The 19,597-nt window shown below is 46.5% G+C and overlaps 1 protein-coding gene across 3 annotated transcripts in view; it reads right to left on the bottom strand.

Moving 5' to 3' along the window:
- UBE3C (ubiquitin protein ligase E3C) overlaps positions 1–16,833 on the bottom strand; it is a 124,746-nt gene extending 107,913 nt beyond the window's left edge. For 2 of the 3 annotated variants that reach the window (XM_065939600.1, XM_065939602.1), the window contains exon 1: positions 16,459–16,832. In XM_065939600.1, coding sequence (XP_065795672.1) covers positions 16,459–16,524 — 66 coding nt within the window. In that variant the 5' untranslated portion in view covers positions 16,525–16,832. Of the gene's footprint in view, positions 1–16,458 lie in introns of all 3 variants that reach the window. The other variant, XM_065939603.1, reaches the window with a different exon arrangement.
- Positions 16,834–19,597: the final 2,764 nt, after the last annotated feature.

Here is a 19,597-nt window from a genome sequence, read left to right as displayed (position 1 = left end):
AGAAAGCGCCCGCGGAGGCTGAGGCTGCTTGCCGCGGCCCTCTGTGACCAGCGCAATCAGCTGCTTAGGCAGCAGGACTGCTGAGCCCAGGGGACACGCCAAAATGGATGTGCACATGGTGACCAAGCAATTCAGCTTCTTTCTGCAATCTATCCTAAAAATAATTATAAACCACTGGCTATAAAGATGGTGTTCACAATAGGAGAGAAATGATGTACAAGCCCAATAGTAAAGCATGAACACATACACTTCAGACACAGCTCATACAAAGAACATGCACAGTAAGTTTTTTCCAGGAGTCTCTTTTTTTAATTAAAAAAACTTTTAATTTATGTTTGACTGTGGGGCCCTTCGCTGCCCCATGGGCTTTTCTCTAGTTGCGCTGCGCAGGCTTCACAGTTGTGGCTCCCAGGGCAGAGGCTCAGGCATTGGGGCGCACGGGCTTAGTTGCTCTGCAGCATGTAATTTCATAAAACAGACTAAACAACTGGACCCTCAGCTTTGGGATAACCTGGAATATATATAAATGCCCCATGGTCAGTCCACAGGATAGAGTCTTAGCTGCAGCAAATAAAACCACAAAACCAGTACCAAAGGTGCAAGGTCCTCCAACAAGCCTCACTTCTCCAAGGAGCTCTGCTCTGCTATTGCCTCTGTGTCAGAACTACTGTCTGCAGTTGCAGACACAGAGACACGCATGCTGGCTGGCGATGCCCGGGGCCCTAGCAAGGGTCTCTCTGTTGTTCCTGTGAATGCTGGCGTCCCTTGGAGTTTTGTCCTGAGCTCACGCGTCTTCTCAGCAGAACTTTCCAGAGCATGGCACAGTTTCAACTACCTACTGATAGACCAACAGAATGGACTCCCAGTCTCCCTGAAGCTGCTCCTGCCAACTGCACATCCCCAAGCATTTCACACTGAGCACATCCTAGGGACTCCTCAGCGTCTCGGATCATGGTCCACTGTCCACTCCCATCACCCCAGACTGACACCTGAATTGTAGCTGGTCCCCGCAGATCTCATCAACTCTAGTTCCTCACCAGCACTGGAGCCCTCCCCGCGGGGTCAGCCACCTGCCTCAGGCCCAACTACTCTGCACGACTACAGCGGCCTCTCGCCTGGAGTCCGGCCCCACACCGCCCCCGAGGGACGAGCTGGCCCAACTGCCGTCCCCCCCACCGCCTTGTCTCCAGCCAGCCGCATGGTCTGTAAGTGACGGCCGCTTTCCCACGGTCGGACAGCTCTGCCCACGGCTTCTCACTGGCAGCAACAATGCTCCATCAGAGCCCGGGCGAGCATGGAGCCCAGCACATGGAGCTGCAGGCACCAGCGCGGGGTTCGAGGGCAGGCACTTTAAGTGGGGGGAGGGGGGAGCTTCCGCCGCGTGTCCCGGAACCAGACTGCCCAGGGCAGAAACACACTTCAGTCCCCTCTGACCTCACCATCTCCCCCAGCCTGCCCTGTGACCGTCAGGCTGACAATCCAAACCCCTTCATTCCCAAATCACTTCAGTTCAGTTCAGTTGCTCAGTCATATCCGACTCCTTGCGACCCCATGAACCACAGCACACCAGGCCTCCCTGTCCATCACCAACTCCTGGAGTTTACTCAAACTCATATGTCCATCGAGTCGGTGATGCCATCCAGCCATCTCATCCTCTGTCGTCCCCTTCTCCTCCTGCCCCCAACCCCTCCCAGCATCAGGGTCTTTTCAAATAAGTCAACTCTTCGCATGAGGTGGCCAAAGTACTGGAGTTTCAGCTTCAGCATCAGTCCTTCCAATGAATACCCAGGACAGATTTCCTTCAGGATGGACTGGTTGGATCTCCTTGCAGTCCAAGGGACTCTCAAGAGTCTTCTCCAACACCAAAAGCATCAACTTTTCGGTGCTCAGCTTTCTTCACAGTCCAACTCTCACATCCATACATGACCACTGGAAAATCATAGCCTTGACCAGATGGACCTTTGTTGGCAAAGTAATATCTCTGCTTTTTAATATGCTATCTAGGTTGGTCATAACTTTACTTCCAAGGAGCAAGCGTCTTTTAATTTCATGGCTGCAGTCACCATCCGCAGTGATTTTGGAGCCCCCCCCAAAAAAGTCTGACACTATTTCCACTGTCGACCCATCTATTTCCCATGAGGTGATGGGACCAGATGCCATGATCTTAGTTTTCTGAATGTTAAGCTTTAAGCCAACATTTTCACTCTCCTCTTTCACTTTCATCAAGAGGCTTTTTAGTTCCTCTTCACTTTCTGCCATAAGGGTGGTGTCATCTGCATATCTGAGATTATTGATATTTCTCCTGGCAATCTTGATTCCAGCTTGTGCTTCTTCCAGCCCAGCATTTCTCATGATGTACTCTGCATATAAGTTAAATAAGCAGGGTGACAATATACAGCCTTGAAGTACTCCTTTTCCTATTGGGAACCAGTCTGTTGTTCCATGTCAAATTCTAATTGTTGCTTCCTGACCTGCATACAGGTTTCTCAAGAGGCAGGTCAGGTGGTCTGGTATTCCCATCTCCTTCAGAATTTTCCACAGTTTATTGTGACCCACATAGTCAAAGGCTTTGGCATAGTCAATAAAGCAGAAATAGATGTTTTTCTGGAACTCTCTTGCTTTTTCAATGATCCAGCATCTCTAGTGCCTCTGCCTTTTCTAAAACCAGCTTGAACATCTGGAAGTTTTTGGTTCATGTATTGCTGAAGCCTGGCTTGGATAATTTTGAGCATTACCTCATTAGCGTGTGAGATGAGTGCAACTGTGCGGTAGTTTGAGCATTCTTTGGGATTGCCTTTCTTAGGGACTGGAATGAAAACTGACCTTTTCCAGTCCTGTGGCCACTGCTGAGTTTTCCAAATTTGTTGGCATATTGAGTGCAGCACTTTCACAGCATCATCTTTCAGGATTTGAAATAGCTCAACTGGAATTGCATCACCTCCACTAGCTTTGTTGTAGTGATGCTTTCTAAGGCCCACTTGACTTTACATTCCAGGATGTCTGGCTCTAAGTGAGTGATCACTAACAATTCAGGTAATACTCTGCAGGTAAGCCTTTTTTGAGCAGCATAAGGTAACAGCTCCATCGGGAAGTCTTGCCTGGGGAAAGGGAATTTTAAGTCAGTTCCCTAATTGGCCAGTTTGCTCCGCTCTTCCTAGTTCACTAGTTTCTTCCCTTGTTATATCTCCACACTGGTGGGCTTCACCTGAAGAGTGGACTGGACCATCAAACAGGACAGAAGGGACAATGCCTGACCTTCAGGACGCCTCCCAACAGGCACTGCCACATTCTCCCTGCTCTCCTGCATCACCAGCTCTGGGGGAGCCAGCTGCTGTGTCAGGAGGATGCCCAAGCAGCCCTCGAGTGCCGTCCAAGGGGCAGGGAGCAGACGTCTCCCTCCAAGACCCAGCTCTAACCTCCAGGCACAGGCACGAGCCAGCCCCAGGAAGAAGCCCCCAGAACCACACAATGGATTCCTGGTTTCCAACGCCTAGGCCTCCAAAAGACCGCCGCACCAGCCCTGAGATAACTGGCCCCACAGAGAGCGAAAATGTACTGCTTTAAGCCAGTAGGATGCAGAAATAAGACAACTAAACCTTTATTCACTGGAAATTAAGAGACTGGTAAAGTAAGAGATCATGACTGTTCAGATGAATATAATTTAAATGGAGTAATGTTTTGCAATCTAATTTCCATCAACAATGACATTCTAATACATATGAGGAACAGACATCAATAAATTATAAGTATTAAAAACTATAGATCATGACCACTTTAAACAGCTGTATAGCACCCCACTGTACTGTTATATTACCATTTGTTTAACACATCTTCTACTGTTAGACATTTAGGCTGTTTTGCACTTTTCAATAACACAAGCAATGCCACAACCATCATCTTTTCTTTCCCAGGCATCTAGGCCAGGCACCTGTTCAATCAGTTTAATAAAATAAATTTCTAAAAATAGAATTGCTGGATTTAGAAGGGTCGCACCTGTTTGTGACTCTGGGTACTTGCTGTTAAATGGTCCCCCAGGTAGACTGTGCCAACTCATGCTGCCACCCACACCTCCACAGGTACTCCCGTCTTTAGCGTGGTCGGCACTGCAGATGATGGACTCTGGGGACGCTGGACAGAAGTGCCTGCTCCTGCCTTCGTGCTCACAGATGGCAGAGGAGACGGAAAGGGTGAAGAGGCCATGGTCAGAGAACAAGTCGTGGGCAAAGAATAACACACTTAACTTCCAAACTCCTAGGTGCCCGCATGCTTTGAAATTATAAGAAAAAGGGAAAGTCACAGAGGAAATCTCTTCACTGCTTTTGCAATAACCCTTTTGAGGGCTCTTCTATAGCCCTATGAGATGACTTGTTTATTACCTTAATTAAGAGACCTAGTTGGCAACTAACTCTGTAACTCCAGAGAATCAGGGCACACAAGTGTGCGAAGTCAGACAGGACAGGGAAGGCCACCAAGGCGGGCGCCGGACACGCGGAAGGAGGCGCTCACACCCAGGACCACGCAGCCCCTGGGGTCCGCCTTAAGCCCTGCACCCGCGCACCCCCAGTCAGCGCCTCCCTGGACGCTGTGCCCTAAGTCCGCTGCTCGCCTCACCCTCTGAAGTCCAAAGACAATTAAACAAAGCCTCAGCTCTTCCATTCTGTTTACTTTCCCTGAGAACTAGATCAAGAACTTCTGACTTTATCTGTGACAGGGAACTCAGATTTCTGGTCTCATACGTGAAGGCTACAGATAATCATATCCAAGAGGACAGACTGGGGCCACTGGGAAAAATGGTAAGGTAATAATACCAGTCCTGACAGTGAATTTTAAAATCTGATCTTAGAAAACATTCTGCTTCCCTTGATGTCAGGCCTCTAAGAGACAGCTTATGCCGCACTGCAGCGTACACAAAGTACAGAACAACAACACACATACTGAGTGTCAGCTTTTCAAAGTGAAACAGCATATTTTCTTAAGTTAAAATATTTAAGGTAAGACCTTCAATTATACAACAGAGGGCAGCTGTATAAAGCTAAGCAGTCAGAGAGCTTGCAATCTTAAGAGCGGTCTACACTTAGGAAAAGGCGGAGTGAAAATCCCAGTAATGGGCTTCGGGGAGCTCTAGAGTAAAACCGCTCTGTGAACCGGCGGCACCCTAACACCCAAACCAGAAAAAGACAGCACAGGAGGTGAGACCTACGGACAGCTCTCCCCTGAACATAGGTGCAAGAACCCCCAAATAAAACACTACAAACTAAACAAAACACTACAAACAATGTATAAAAAGAATTATATATCACAACCAAGTGAGACTTATGCTAGGTATGCAGGGCGGGTTCGGCATTTATTAGGTTGGTGAAAAAGTAATTGCAGTTTCGGGCCATAAATTTTATATTGTGATAACTAGGCTCAAACACATCTTTATTAATCAAAACAGGAACCATTACAATCAACACATTTTTGCCAAAAAGAAATAACTCTGTTTATTTCTGTAGCAAAAAAAATCCATGCTTGGGGATTTGATGAACTTGGAAGGCATTTTCTGCATCCTGCTGGTTGTGGAAGCATTTTCACTGCAAAAAGTTGTTGAGATGTATGAAAAAGTGGTAGTAGGTTGGTGAGACGTCAGGTGAATATGGAGGACGAGGCAAAGTTTTGCAGCCCAATTCATTTGAAGTGTTGGTTGTGCGACAGGCGGTCAGGCATTGTTGAGAAGAACCAGACCCTTTCTGTTGACCAGTGCCAGCTGCAGATTTCAGTGCATCTAATCCACTTGCTGAGCATACTTCTCAGATATAATGGTTTTGCCAGGATTCAGATTCCAGCAAATCCATTACAGGGGCAGTCAATCAGACAGGTAGCAGACCACCCAACAGTGACCATGACCTTTTTTTGGTGCAAGTTTGGCTTTGGGAAGTGTTTTGGAGCTTCTTCTCAGTCCAACTACTGAGCTGGCCATCGCTAGTTAGTTGTATAAAATCCACTTTTCATGGCAAGCCAAAATCCAATCAAGAAATGGCTACTTGTTGTTGCACAGAATAAGAGAAGATGACATTTCAAAACAACAATTTTTTTGATTTGCAGCCAGCTCATGAGGGGCTTCCCCGGTGGCTCAGACAATAAAGAATCAGCCTGCAACGCAGGAGACCTGGGTTCGATCCCTTGGTTGGAGAGCATGGCAGCCCACTCCAGCATTCTTGCCTGGAGAACTCCATGGACAGAGGAGCCTGGCAGGACTGCAGTCCACGGGGTCGCAGAGAGTCAGACACGACTGAACGACTAAGCACACACAGCTCATGAGGCACTCACTTATCGAGTTTTTTCAACTTTGGGGATCCTCTCAACTGGTCATTGTCAACTTCTGATGATTGGCCACAGGGCTCCTCATCTTCAAGGCTCTGGGCTCTTTAGCAGAACTTCTAAAACCACCACTGCACTGTACATTTGTTAGCAGTTCCTGGGCCAAATGCATCGCTGATGTTGTGAGTTGTCTCTGCAGCTTTATGAAGCATTTTGAACTCTAATTAAAAGAAAATTGCTCAAATTTGCTTTTTGTCTAACATCATTTCCCTAGTCTAAAATAAATATAAAACTGCAAGTAATGAGTTGTTAGTGAAAAAACATAAGACTTAAATGATGCATAACATAGACACATTTAAGAATGCATTCCAACACCAAATGGCAAAGTTCAACAATGCAAAACTGCAATTACTTTTGCACCAACCTAATAAAACACTTGGTATAATCCATTATAACAACAAACTAAAGAAAAAGCATATAATCACATCAGAGCTCAGCTCGTCAGTCATGTCCAACTCTGCAACCCCATGGCTGGCAGCCCGCCAGGCTCTCTGTCCATGGTATTTCCTAAGCAAGAATACTGGAGTGGGCTGCCATTTCCTACTTCAGGGGACCTTCCTGATCCAGGGACTGAACCCACGTCCTGTGTCTCCTGCACTGACAGGCAGATTCTTTCCCACTAGCATCTCCTGGGAAGCAACCCCTCCAGGGGCTGCTCTTTCGATTTACAGATTCAACACAATCCCAATCAAAACCCCAGTAAGTCCATACAACACAGAGAACACAGCCAATATTGTATATAACCATGGTAGTGGTGGTTTAGTTGCTAAGTCATATCTGACTCTCGAGACCCCTTGGACTATAGCCTGCCAGGCTCCTCTATCTCTATCCATGGGCTGCCATTTCCTTCTCCAATAACAACCATAAATGGAGCATAACCTTTAACAACTGTGACTTACTGAACACCTGCAATTTATGTAATATTGTACATTAACTGTACTTAAAAAACCTGATGTAACAAGCACACTTAAAACACAATGGGTTGTTTTTTTTTTTAATAAAAAGCACAGTAAGTTATTTTGTGATTATCAACAAAGTGACTCTATGGTTGCTATGAAAGGGCAAAAGATTCAAAAAAGCCAACACGATGCTGAAGAAAAATGTGAACAAAGTCAGAGGACTGACACTACCCAACTCTGAGACTTACTATAAAGGCTGTGGAAATCAAGACAATATGGCACTGGCAAGAACAGAGCAAAATGAACCAAAAAATCCAAAATAGACAAATGGATCCATGGACCAGAATACCAAGCCCAGAAACACACACACAATTGAGCCAACTGATATTTGACGAGAGCAAAGGCAATCCAATGGAGAAAGAGCAGCTTTTCAACAAACGTGTTCAAACTGGATATTCACATGCCAAAACAGGAAGGAAAAAAAAAAAATCTAGACACAGACCTTAACATAGTTCACAAAAATTAACCCAAAATGGATCACAGATGAAAAGGTGAAATACAAAATTATAAAACTACTAGAAGGTAACACAGGAGAAAAACCAGGTGACATTCTGTTTGGCATGACTTTTTTTTTTTAAAGAATTTTATTTATTTTTTGGCCTTGCTGGCTCTTTGCTGCTTCACAAGCTTTTCTCCAGTTTTGGCAAGTGGGGGCCACTCTCTAGCTGCCTTGCGTGGGTTGCTCATTGCAGTGGCTTCTCCTGTTGTGGAGCACGGGCTCTAGGGTGCTCAGGTTTCAGCAGCTGCAGCACGAAGGCTCAGCAGCTGTTCCCGGGCCACAGAGCACAGGCTCAACAGTTGTGGCTCATGGGCTTAGTTGCTCCGAGGCACCTGGGATCCTCCCATACCAGGGATCCAACCCATGTCTCCTGCATTGGCAGGCAGATTCTTTACCACTGAGCCACCATGGAAGCCCTGGCATGACTTTTTAGATGCAACATGAGACACTTCATATAAGAAAAAAACTGATAAAACAGGACTTCATTACAATTAAAAACTTCTGCTCTGCAAAAGACAGTTATTAAGAAAACAAGAAGACAAGTTAAAAACTAGGGCAAGATATATGCAAAAAACATATCTGGAAAAAGGAGTTTACATATACAAAATATATAAAAGTACATTAAAAATGTATGTAAGAAACTCTTAAAACTTAACAGTAAGAAAACAACCTGATTAAAATATAGAATAAAGACCTGAACAAACACCTCAACAAAGCAGACAGATGGTAAATAAGCACCTATGAAAAGATGCTCCATGTCACATGTCATCAGGGAAATGCAAACTAAAACAGTGAGACACCACCACACACCCATCAGAAAGGCCAAATGTGAACCTGGCAACAGAAAACGCTGACAAGGACGTGGAGTAACAGGAGCGCTCACTGCTGGTGGAAATGCAAAATGGAACAGCCACTTCTGAAGAAGATGGCAACCCACTCCAGTATTCTTGCCTGGAGAATCCATGGACAGAGGAGCCTGGCAGGCTACAGTCCATGGTTTCAAAGAGTCGGACATGCCTGAAGTGACTTGGCATGAACGCACAGCCACTTTGGAAGACAGTTTTTCAGTCAATTACAAAACTGAACGTAATCTTATCAGACAATCAGGCAATCCCACTCCTTGATATCTACCCAAAGGAGCTGAACACTATATCCACGCAGGGCCTGAACTGGATGTTGATGGTGGCTTTAGTCACAACTGATGCTAAAACTTGGAAGCAACCAAGATGTGCTTCGGAAGGTGAAGGAACGAATGAACTGTGGTCCATCCAGACAACGGAATATTATTCAACAACTGGGGAGTGGGGGAAGCTATCAGGCCACAAAAGGGACTTCCCTGGTGGCCCAGGGGTTAAGCCTCCACCTTCCAATGCAGGCGCGAGGGTTTGATCCCTGGTCGGGGGACCAAGGTCCCACATGATGTGGGGTGCATCCAGAGAAAAAAAATTAGACCACAAAAGACATGGAGCAACCTTAGAAGAAAATTCCTAAATTCAAGAAGCCAGTTTCAAAAGATCAAAACCCACAGAATGTACAACACCTGGAGCGAATTCTGATATAAGCTGACTTAATAATAATGTATCAATATTAATCCATCAATTGTAGCAAATGTCCACATAACAGCAAGATGGAAATGCGACAGGAAGCAAAAGGCTGCAGAGGGGGAGCATGTGAGAACTCCCTGCACTTTCCCAGCAGTTTTTTCTGCAAGCATACAACCGCTCTAATAAAATAGTTTGCTAATAGAAAATAAGATTAAAAAAAAAATCAAGCTATCAAGCTTACAAAAAGGCAAGAAGAACCTTAAATGCATGCTGCTGAGTGAAAGAAGCCAACTGAAAAGACTACGCACTGTATGATTCCAACCACATGACATGCTAGAAGCGCAAAACTATGGTGACAGTAAAAAGATCAGTGGAGGCCAGAGACTGGGGGTGAGCGGGCGGCGGCGGGGAAGCATGGGATAAGGGAGATGGACAGGGAAAAGAGGGTATTAGGGCAACAAACTATGCTCTGTGACACTGCAATGGAGGATACACGTCATTATACACATGTCAGAACCCACTTAATGTAAGACAAAGAATGAATTTTAATGTAGTAATACTGGTTTATCAATGCAACAAATGAACCACACTAGAGCAAGAGGTACTGAACTTTCAGATGTACAAGCTGGATTTAGAAAAGGTATAGGAACCAGATATCAAATTGCCAACACCTGTTGGATCATATAGAAAGCAAGGGCATTCCAGAACGACAACTACATCTGCTTCAATGACTAAACTAAGGCCTTTGACTGTGTGGATCACAACAAAAACTGTGGAAAATTCTTAAAGAGATGGGAATAGCAGACCACCTGACCTGCCTCCTGAGAAATCTGTATGCAGGTCAAGAAGCAACAGTTAGAACTAGAAATGGAACAGACGGGTCCAAAATTGAGAAAGGAGTTTGTCAAGGCTGCAATATTGTCACCCTGCTTACTTAACTTCTATGCAGAGGACATCATGTGAAATCCTGGGCTGGATGAATCACAAGCAGGAACTGAGATTACCAGGAGAAACATCAACAACCTCAGATATGCAGATGATACCACTCTAATGGCAGAAAGTGAGGAGGAACTAAAGAGCCTCTTTTATCGACAACGTAAAAGAGGAGAGTGAAAAACCTGGCTAGAGACTCAACATTCAAAAAACTAAGATTATGGCATCTGGTCCCATCACTTCATGGCAAATAGAAGGGGAAAAAGCGGAAACAGTGACAGGTTTTATATTCCCAGGCTACAAAATCACTGCAGGCAGTTAGTGCAGCCATGAAATTAAAAGTTGCCTGCTCCTTGGAAGAAAAGCTATGACAAACTAAGACAATATATTAAAAAGCAGAGACATCACTTTGCGGACAAAGGTCCATCTAGCCAAAGACATGGTTTTTCCATGAGTCATGTACAAATGTGAGAACTGGACCATAAAGGCTGAGCGCTGAAGAACTGATGCTTTTGAACTGTGGTGTTGGAGAAGACTCGAGAGTCCCTTGGACTGCAAGGAGATCCAACCAGTCCATCCGAAAGGAAATCAACCCTGAATATTCACTGGGAGGACTGATGCTGAAGCGCCAATCCTCTGGCCATCTGATGGCAAGAGCCAACTCACTGGAAAAGATCCTGATGCTGGGAAAGACCTGAGGGCAGGAGAAGGGGACGACAGAGGGCGAGATGGTTGGATGGCATCACCGACTCGATGGACACGAGTTTGAGCAAACTCTGGGAGACGGTGAAGGACAAGGAAGCCTGGCGTGCTGCAGCCTATGGGGTCGCAAAGAGTCGGACAGGACAGAGTGACTGAACAACAGGGCAAGGTGCTGACAAGAGATTTCTAAACCTATAATCAAATGACCTCTAAGATATTCTTCTATGCATGACTGAGAAAAAAAAAATACTGCCAATAAACTGTGTCATGTTATCAAGATGTACTCTGACTTCAGAAATACTAAGTAGAAACCATAGCGACTTAGCATTAGAGGAATCCAGTATACACCGATACACGCACATCCTCTCACCCACCTGGAATACTTGCTTCCCACCCACATTTGTTCAACCCACCCTTCAAGATCAAGCCCACCAACTCTGTCCTTTCCTGAGTCAGCCCCAAGGGAAATCCAGAATGTGGTACTTACTCCCTCTATGGTTATTTAAGGTTTAACTATTTAAGTCTTACCACCCCAACAAGATTACAAAGAAGGCATGAACTTTTCCTTACAATGTTTCAGATCCTTCAAAGAACCTTCACAAATAAATATATTAAATATTCATTTAACTTGAAAGAAAAATTTATATTCACTGAAAAAGTGGCAACTATTCAGTTTCCACTAAGCTTAAGAAATAAGAGAAAGGACTTAAGTTGCAGAGAAAAAGAATTAAAGAAAATAAGCAAATGTGGGTACTCAAATATCATTTAGTTTGTTAGGAAACAAAATCAAAACAACAATGAAACTACATACCCGCCAGAACAACAGAACTTTCAAATTAAAAGGACTGACATTACTAAGTGTGGCAAGAAGTGGAGCCCCTGAAACGCTCAGACACTGCGAGTCTGCCTCCAAGAGGACGGGGCAGAGCACACTAGAGCTACACCCGTGTGCGACGCGTGGCCAGCACTTGAGAGCAGGCGTCCACCCAGAGACTCACAACTGCACGTGGGTCAGCTGCGCCACGTTCAGACAACGCATCCAAATAAGACGACGGGCTCCACCCCTCAGATGGAACGCTGAGCCACAAGAGCCAGCTCCAAAAAGAGGGGGTTCCCAGCACAGGAAGCTCGACAGGCGCAACTACCCTGCGGTGATAAAGGTGGGAGCAGGGGACACCTCTGAGCTGTTGTTCAGTCACTGTCATTTCAACTCTCTTCAACCCCATGGACTGCAGCACGCCAGACCTCCCTGTCCATCCCCAACTCCCGGAGTTTACTCAAACTCATGTCCATTGAGTCAATGATGCCATCCAACCATGTCATCCTCTGTCGTCCCCTTCTCCTCCTGCCCTCAATCCTTCCCAGCATCAGGGTCTTTTCCAATGAGTCAGCTCTTGGCATCAGGTGGCCAAAGTATTGGAGTTTCAGCTTCAGCATCAGTCCTCCCAGTGAATGTTCAGGGTTGATTTCCTTTAGGATTGACTGGTTTGATCTCCTTGATGTCCAAGGAACTCTCCAGAGTCTTCTCCAACACCACAGTTCAAAAGCATCAATTCTTCACCACTCAGCCTTCTTTACGGTCCAATTCTCACATCTGTACATGACTACTGGAGAAACCATAGCTTTGGCTAGATGGACATTTATCAGCAAAGTGAAGTTTCTGCTTTTTAACATGCTGTCTAGGTTTGTCATAGCTTTTCTTCCAAGGAGCAAGTGTCTTTTACTTTCATGGCTGCACTGACCGTCCACAGTGATTCTGGAGCCTAGAAAATAAAATCTGTCACTGTTTCCACTTTTTCCCCTTTTATTTGCCATGAAATGATGGGACCGGGTGCCATGATCTTAAGTTTTTTGAATGCTGAGTTTCAAGTCAGCTTTTTCATTCTCCTCTTTTACCCTCTTGATAAAAGAGGCTCTTTAGTTCCTCTTCACTTTCTGCCATTAAGGTGGTATTATTATCTGCATATCTGAGGTTGTTGATGTTTCTCCTGGTAATCTTGATTCCAACTTGTAACTCATTTAGTCTGACATTTTACATGATGCACTCTGCATACAAGTTAAATAAGGAGGGTGACAATATACAGCCTTGATGAATGCCTTTCTCAATTTCTGAAGCAGTCCATTGATTCATGTCTGGTTCTCAACTGTTGCTTCTTGACCTGCATACTGGTTTCTCAGGAAGCAGGTAAGAAGGTCTGGTATTATCATCTATTTAACAATTTTCCAGTTTGTTGTGATCCACACAATCAAAGGCTTAGTCAGTAAAGCAGATGTTTCTGGAATTTGCTTGCTTTTTTAAATGATGCAACAGATGCTGGCGATTTGATCTCTGGTTCCTCTGCCTTTTCTAAATCCAACTTGTATATCTGGAACTTCTTGGTTCACATACTGTTGAAGCCTGTGATGTGCTTAGTCACTCAGTCGTGTCTGACTCTTCGTGACCCTATGGACTGTAGCCTGCCAGGCACCTCTGTCCATGGTGATTCTCCAGGCAGGAATATTGGAGTAGGCTGCCATGCCTTCCTCCAGGGGATCTTCCCAACCCAAGGATCAAACCCAGACCTCCCGAATTGCAGGCAGATTCTTTCCTGCCTGAGCCCAGCTTGAAGGATTTTGAGCATTACCTTGCTAGCATGTGAAATGAGGACAATTGTATGATAGTTTGAACACTCTTTGGCATTGCTTTTCTTTGGAATTAGAAGGAAAACTGACTTTTTCCAGTCCTGTGGCCACTGCTGAGTTTTCTAAACAGGATGTTTATAGCATCTTCTAGGATATGAAATAGCTTAGCTGGAATTTCATCACTTCCACTAGCTCTGTTTGTAGTAATGCTTTCTAAGTTCCACTTGACTTCACACTCCAGGATCTGGGTCTAGGGCAGTGATCACACCATCACTGCTCATCCAGGTCATTAAGACCTTTTTAAAATATAGTTCTCTGTATTCATGCCACCTCTTCTTTAATCTCTTCTGCTTCAGTTAGCTCCTTGCCATCTGTCCTTTTAATGTGCCCATCCTTGAATGAAATGTTCCCTATCTCTGGAAAGGAGGGCTCAGAATGGAAGGGTGCAGAAGGGAGCCTCTGGGATGCTGGGTACGTGAGCTGATGGGAATGATGGGCCCCGAGGTATGTTCACATGTAAAAATCCTTCCAGCAGAACCTACAGTTAATTCCCTGCCCAGATTCCATCACCCAACCACCTGAGAGTAACTGCTACCTCTCAGGAGAACTGCACTCTCACCCATGCCGGGGGCGGCCTGCAGACAATGACTAAGTGATACAAGAAGGGACAAGTCTGTGATGCCAGCCACACTCCAAAGCTACCAGCAGGACTGGCTAAAAAGCTGGACTGTAACCCTCGTCCCCTGAGTTCTCCTCTTCCTTCAACTTCACTCGCACAAGGATTTCCTCCTCAGGCTTCTAGAGGACATGGCCTAAGATTCAGACACTTAATGTTTGTGCCTTGACTGTATGTTAAGTCTAAACGTCAATGAAAAGGGGAATAAAAGGGGAAAAAAAAAAAAAACGGTTTCACACAGTTGAAAAGCCAGATACACAATCTCTTCTTGAGCTTCTGATCGATGGATCACTATTTTCCTCAGAGACGAGACGTGGTCCCTGGAGAGAGAACAGGATCAGCACCTGAGCAGGAGCTGCGGGGCACGTGTCGGGACCCAGCTCACAAGGTCGACAGAACTGCAGGGACATGGACTCTCAGGCGGTGACCTACAGCCGGGCCACATGGCCATGCAGTCACCCAATATCCCACCTGAAAACTAACTCTGGCCCACAGGGTCTTCAAGGCCCCTTCCAAGGGCAGAAATCCTTTGATCTCACCTGGAATTTTCATGATCAGCCAAGCCCAAATATGGCCCATGCCAGCACTGCCACACTTCAACAGGTACCCTGTTCTGCAGCCAGCTACATTCAACCAATCACCATCTTGCAAAACCCAAATTTGAAAACTACCAGCACACTCTCTCCCAACTCCCTGCTGGGATCCCACCCTCTGCCCTCAGCAACGATCACATAACCTACCCCCATGTGTGCTCAGTCTTGTCTGACTCTCTTATGACTCCATGGATTGTAGCCCACCAGGCTTCCTCTGACTGTGGAATTTTCTAGGCAAGAATACTGGAGTGTGTAGCCATTCCCTTTTCCAGGGGATGTTCTTGACCCAGGCACTGAACCGAAGTCTCTTGCATCTCCTGCATTAGCAGGCAGATTCTTTACCACTATGCCACCTGGGAAGCCCACATACGCTCACAGTACAATTTAAAATGGATATCCTGACATTGAGCAATCACTTTAGAGTCACAAGCCAACCCAATCGTTAAATGTAACAAACAATATACTAATATAGAATAAAAAATACACGAAGCACTTAAAGAACATTTTAGAAAACTAATATTTAGTAAACAGCTAATTATACTCACTTGAACTTTCCAAACACCCTAAGTAGGGGGGAACCACACTTTTATTTTCAGCCTGATAAAACTAAAACAGGCAGAAAAGGGATTTAGCTAGAGGTAGTGGAAAGCAAGCAAATGAAACAACACTGACGCTGAGCTACTTACCAGCAATTCCAGCCAATCAGCAGATGCCAGTCATCAGAGAGGACAGCAGAGTAACTAGTCTGTCCACTCTTACTCTCAACTGTTATCCCAAGAATAACTGTCAATCCTAAAAGAAATCAACCCTGAATGTTCATTGGAAAGACTGATGCTGAAGCTGAACCTCAATACTTTGACCACCTGATGCAAAGAGCTGACTCATTAGAAAAAACCCTGATGCTGGGAAAGACTGAAGGCAGGAGGAGAAAGGGACGACCGAGGATGTGATGGCTGGATGGCATCACCGACTCAAATGGACACGAATCTGAGCAAACTCGGGGAGATTGTGAAGGACAGGGAAGCCTGGCCTGTGGCAGTCCCTCGGATCACAGAGTCAGACAAGACTAACAACAACAAAAACAACTATCATAACAGAAAAAAAGTTCTAGAGTCTCTCCAGAAATGTTTCCAAAGGGTTACTAAAGAATAATTTTCATGCTCTTGGATTCAAACATACGGCCAAAGACGAGGAGTACGCCTCAATTTCAGAGATTGTCGTCAAGAACGAATACATCCTGCTCACCTCCTACAACAGAGGAGAACTCCAGAAAAGCAGTCACCATCAGATGTCAAGGCTGACAAAGTATCCAAAGCTCATTTCGGAAAGAAACACTGTGTCCCTGGCCCCGAGCTTTTCACCGCCTAAATGTGAAGGGCCGTCTGCCCTCAGCATCCTCGCAGCTCCTGGGCGATGCCGGTGCACACGGCCCCGGCCCCCATCAGCCTTCCTCCCGAACCCGGTGTGACCCTGGGCGGGGCGGGGGGTGACCCTGCCGCCCGACCGGCGGGACGGACGCGCCCCGCCCCCGCCCGGCCCCGAGGCGCCGCCGCTCGCAGGCCGCTCTTACCTTCCGGCTCGCGCCTCCCAGGGACACCTTGGGCCTGGTTTTGAAGTCCCCCTCAAAACTAAACATCTTTACAGCCTATCCCATCTGGGGGGCCCGACCCAGAGAGCGCGGGCAGCTGGCGGGCGCCAGGGAAGCGCCCCGGCGGGGAGGCCGCGCCGGGCAGGGACCCCGCGCCCGCGCCCGCCGGCGTGCTGCCGGCTCGGCCTGCCCTGGGTGGGCGGGGGGGTGGTAACACAGGGGGCGGCCCTCGGCTACCGCCGCTCCCCTCATCCACGCCTCGCCGCCACTCCGGCCGGGCCCGAGCGCCGACGGGGGCCGCGGACCCTTGACTCGCACCCAGAGCGGCCGCTGTGAGGAAAGATGGCCGCCGCCGCCGCTGCCGCCGCCGCTGCCGTGCTCCGCCCCGCCGGCGTGCGCGCGCCCGGCACGGACGCCGCCGCGCCGCTCTCAGCGCCCGGCTCGCGTGCGCGCGCCCCTGTCGACGGCGCAGCGGAGCGTGGGAAGAAACCGCGGGGCCCTGAGCTGTGGCGGGGGGTGGGGGGGGTGAGGGGTGAGGGGCGGGGCTAGGCCTTCGGGGGCGGGGCAAGGGCCGGGCGGGGCGGGGCGGGGCGGGGCCAGGGCCGGGCGGGGCGGGGCGGGGTTTGGGGCGGGGCGGGGCGGGGTTTGGGCCGGGGCGCGTCGCTGCGGCGCAGGTGCGGGGGCAGGGAGCGCCCCCAGCAGGTGCCGCCGGGCAGAGGGCGCTGTCCGAGGGTTGCTGAAGCGTCCCGCGTGCACAGTGCTCCGGGGCCGGCTGCGTGGGCGCCTGCGTCCCGAAGCTGGACTCGGATCCCGTGTGTGCACTTTTCTGGGAAGCCGGCTCCAGGCTTTCCGTAAGATACCAGGCTTAACTGATACGATAGGAGAAAGATCAGCTTTATTACTTAACGCCCTTAGAGAGTGCATCACTAAACGTTGTGACCTAGTTAATGTGCGAACTTAGTACACACATATACACGTATACATCATACGCACAGATAGAAGCGTGTAGCACATGCACAGCATAGAAGTATATCGTGTACACATACATACTCTTGCGTAAATGTCAAAAGCACGTCAAGATATACACAAGTACATATATGCACATATATACATACATACAAACGTATAATATACACAGAGAAATAGATATCGCATACACACATATATATCAGATACATATATACGTTTCATATACACACGAGTAAAATCAAAATCGTAAAATCTAATACTTCCATTTCTATGCGAGATGCACTGTTTTCTTTTACTCTGTTGTCTTTTTTTAACACTAGCTGCAAACCACTAAGTACATTTCGCAACCCTCTAATGGGTTTCAATCTTAGTTTGAAAAATTCTGCCATGTACACAGACAGATACACACACACACACATATATATATAAAACGAGAATTAGGTCGCAATAGGATCAAAAAACTTTGAAAGTCAATGATAGTGTGGCTTCCCAGTTAATATATAACCTACTCTGATATGTCAAGAAATCCTTGATTCATCAAGTATGTCCAAGTTGTGTCAATTTTTAAATTTTACAGATTTTGTAAATAAATCATCACTTTTTTTTTAACCTGTCAGATGACAAAAATTAAAATATTGATAATATCCATTCTGTGTCCTCAGTGAGTCTGCTCTGAGGTCTCAGGTTCTGCCCCAAATGAACTCTTCCAAGGTCCAAGCCACAAATGAGGAGCAGGGGCCCATTTAACCAGGACACCAAACTTAGTTCTCCACTTCAGCTTTGTTGGTAATTAAGGGTATTTTTCAAATTTTCTGAATTGTCTATCTTAGTTTCCTATCATTGTTGTAACAAATTACCATAAACTTAGTGGCTTAAACAACATGAACATATTGTCTTATGGTTCTGGAGGTCCGAAGTCTCTCCGGGCTAAAATCAGGGTTGTGCCCCTCCTGGGGATGGGACGGGCTATAATTTATTATCTCACCATTTCCCTCTTGTTGGCACTTAGGCTGACTCCATTTTGTCGTTGTTACAAATTGTACTTCAGGAACATGCTTGCATCCAGAACTGAGTTCTCTCTGCAGGAAAGACACCCTAAAGCGTTGCGGCTGGGTTGTAGGGCCGCAGGCTTACCTCTGATGAGATCTGTTCCCTGCTGTCCTCAGAGAATACACAGCCTCTCCTCCAGCTATGTAGGTGCTGGCTCCAGAGACCCTGGAGTGGGTCCAAGAGAACATCTGTTAAATTAACACCAAGGCCACTGTAGACCTGAGGCTGGAAATTCACTACTTTTACCATCCCACACTATCCAGTACAATTCCTCAGATCTCATGCAATGAGGTTAAGTGATCACAATCAGAATCTCCGATAATAAAATACCAAGATAATTCCAATGAATAAAGCAATGAAGAAATATACAGAAAATTTTGTCCCAAAGTGGAGATGGTAGTTCCTGCTGGAAGGAGACCTGAGGTGGAAGGAGGTGACTGGCAGCGTTGTTTCTCAATCTGCATAGTCTTTCCAGGCTTGTCTTTCAAAGTGTTGATAGATGTTTAATATGCTTTCTATGTGTATAATAATTTTAATGATGAATTTCTTTCAGAAAAAGAAGTTTCATTATCTTTGTTCAGGATTCTTTGATAGAATACCACAGACTGGGTGGCTTATAAAAAACGGAAATTTATTTCCCACAGTTCGGAGGCTGGAAGTTCCGGATCAGGCCTGGCAGATTCGGTGTCAAGTGAGGACTCACTTCCTGATTGATCACTAGTGCCTTGCCTCCGTGTCGTCATGTCAGGGAGGGGACAAGGGACCGCTGGGGTGGGGGGGTTGCTTTTACAAGGACCCTCATCCCCATTCAGGAGGGCTCTACACTTGTGACCTCATCACCTCTCAACACCATCACACTGGAGGTTACGATTCAACACATGAATTTAGGGTGAGGGGGACGCAGTCCGTAACATTCATTTATAAATTGGCAACAGTAAAATGCCCTAAATTTAAACATATACTCCTCTTCCATTATCATATTTCAGGCAACATTAGAGGACAAAAATTAAATCTCTTTGCAAGATTAAATCCAGAGGTGAAAAAGACCAAAAAAATCAAAATGTGAAAAAATGGACAGAAATGAAGGGAAAAATTGACAATT

The sequence above is a fragment of the Muntiacus reevesi genome, chromosome 6 (assembly GCF_963930625.1).
Source record: "Muntiacus reevesi chromosome 6, mMunRee1.1, whole genome shotgun sequence".
Classification (NCBI taxonomy): Eukaryota; Metazoa; Chordata; class Mammalia; order Artiodactyla; family Cervidae; genus Muntiacus; species Muntiacus reevesi.
This window is presented reverse-complemented; position numbering and strand designations above follow the sequence as displayed.